Source organism: Gavialis gangeticus, unplaced genomic scaffold (assembly GCF_001723915.1).
Source record: "Gavialis gangeticus isolate Ggan-Ray unplaced genomic scaffold, GavGan_comp1, whole genome shotgun sequence".
Lineage (NCBI taxonomy): Eukaryota > Metazoa > Chordata > Crocodylia > Gavialidae > Gavialis > Gavialis gangeticus.
Window position 1 is genome coordinate 32,649,323 of NW_017729025.1, and position 1,138 is coordinate 32,650,460.

The following is a 1,138-nucleotide window of genomic DNA, read 5'->3' on the forward strand; positions in this document are numbered from 1 at the left end:
TTGGGGGTCATCATTGACCACAAGATGAACATGAGCCTGCAATGCGATGCTGTAGCTACTAAAGCGACCAAAATGCTGGCTTGCATCCATAGATGCTTCTCAAGCAAATACCAAGACATCATTCTCCCTTTGTACTCGGCCTTGGTGAGGCCGCAGCTGGAGTACTGCGTCCAGTTTTGGGCTCCACAATTCAAAAAGGATGTGGAGAAGCTTGAGAGAGTCCAGAGAAGAGCCACGTGCGTGATCAGAGGTCAGGAAAACAGACCTTACGACGATAGGCTGAGAGCCATGGGGCTCTTTAGCCTGGAAAAGGCTCAGGAGTGACCTGATGGCCACCTATAAGTTTATCGGGGTGACCACCAGGATCTCGGGGAAAGTTTGTTCACCAGAGCGCCCCAAGGGATGACAAGGTCGAACGGTCATGAACTACTGCGAGACCATTTCAGGCTGGACATAAGGAAGAATTTCTTTACTGTCCGAGCCCCCAAGGTCTGGAACAGCCTGCCATCGGAGGCGGTTCAAGCACCTACATTGAACACCTTCAACAGCAAATTGGATGCTTATCTTGCTGGGATCCTATGACCCCAGCTGCCTTCCTGCCCTTTGGGCAGGGGGCTGAACTTGATCTTCCGAGGTCCCTTCTAGCCCAAACGTCTATGAAAGTCCTGGCAGATCCATCTGGGGTGAATGACCCCTGCTAAGCTGCTGCCTGGATGGCTGCGGCTGCCACTTACAGCGTAGGTTTCTTCAGCAAAGTCGGGTTTCGTGCTCCCAGCCTGAGACAGGGTCCCCACGATCTGATAGACGCCTGGCTTCGGCTTGCTGCTGGCTTCTCCAGCCGACTTGGCCTCATCGTCCTCATCCTCCTCCTCCGCCACCTCCTCCAGCGAGGCCCCGACCACGCACCTGGACAGATACTGGTGGCCCAAAGGAAAAAGCAGAAAGGAGAACAGGTTACAGCGCCTCAAGGGGCAAAGCCACTACCCCTCTCCGGGTGACAACAGGAGCCCCCAGCTTGGCCCTCAGACAGCCCTCCTGCTAGGAGGGCTGCAAACCACAGCCCCTGGGTTGGGGACCCGGCCCTTGGGCGGCCCGGGGCCACCTTGCCGATGTTGCCGCCGCCGTAGGAGTCCAGGTG

General features: G+C 56.5%; 1 protein-coding gene across 1 annotated transcript in view; it reads right to left on the reverse strand.

Moving 5' to 3' along the window:
- Positions 1 to 1,138, reverse strand: part of AK7 (adenylate kinase 7) — a gene marked incomplete at its 5' end in the record, with an annotated part of 44,424 nt that extends 43,286 nt beyond the window's left edge. The window contains 2 exons of the mRNA XM_019519903.1: positions 735 to 917; positions 1,103 to 1,138. Of these exons, the coding sequence (XP_019375448.1) occupies positions 735 to 917; positions 1,103 to 1,138 (219 nt within the window). The remainder of the gene's footprint in view (positions 1 to 734; positions 918 to 1,102) is intronic.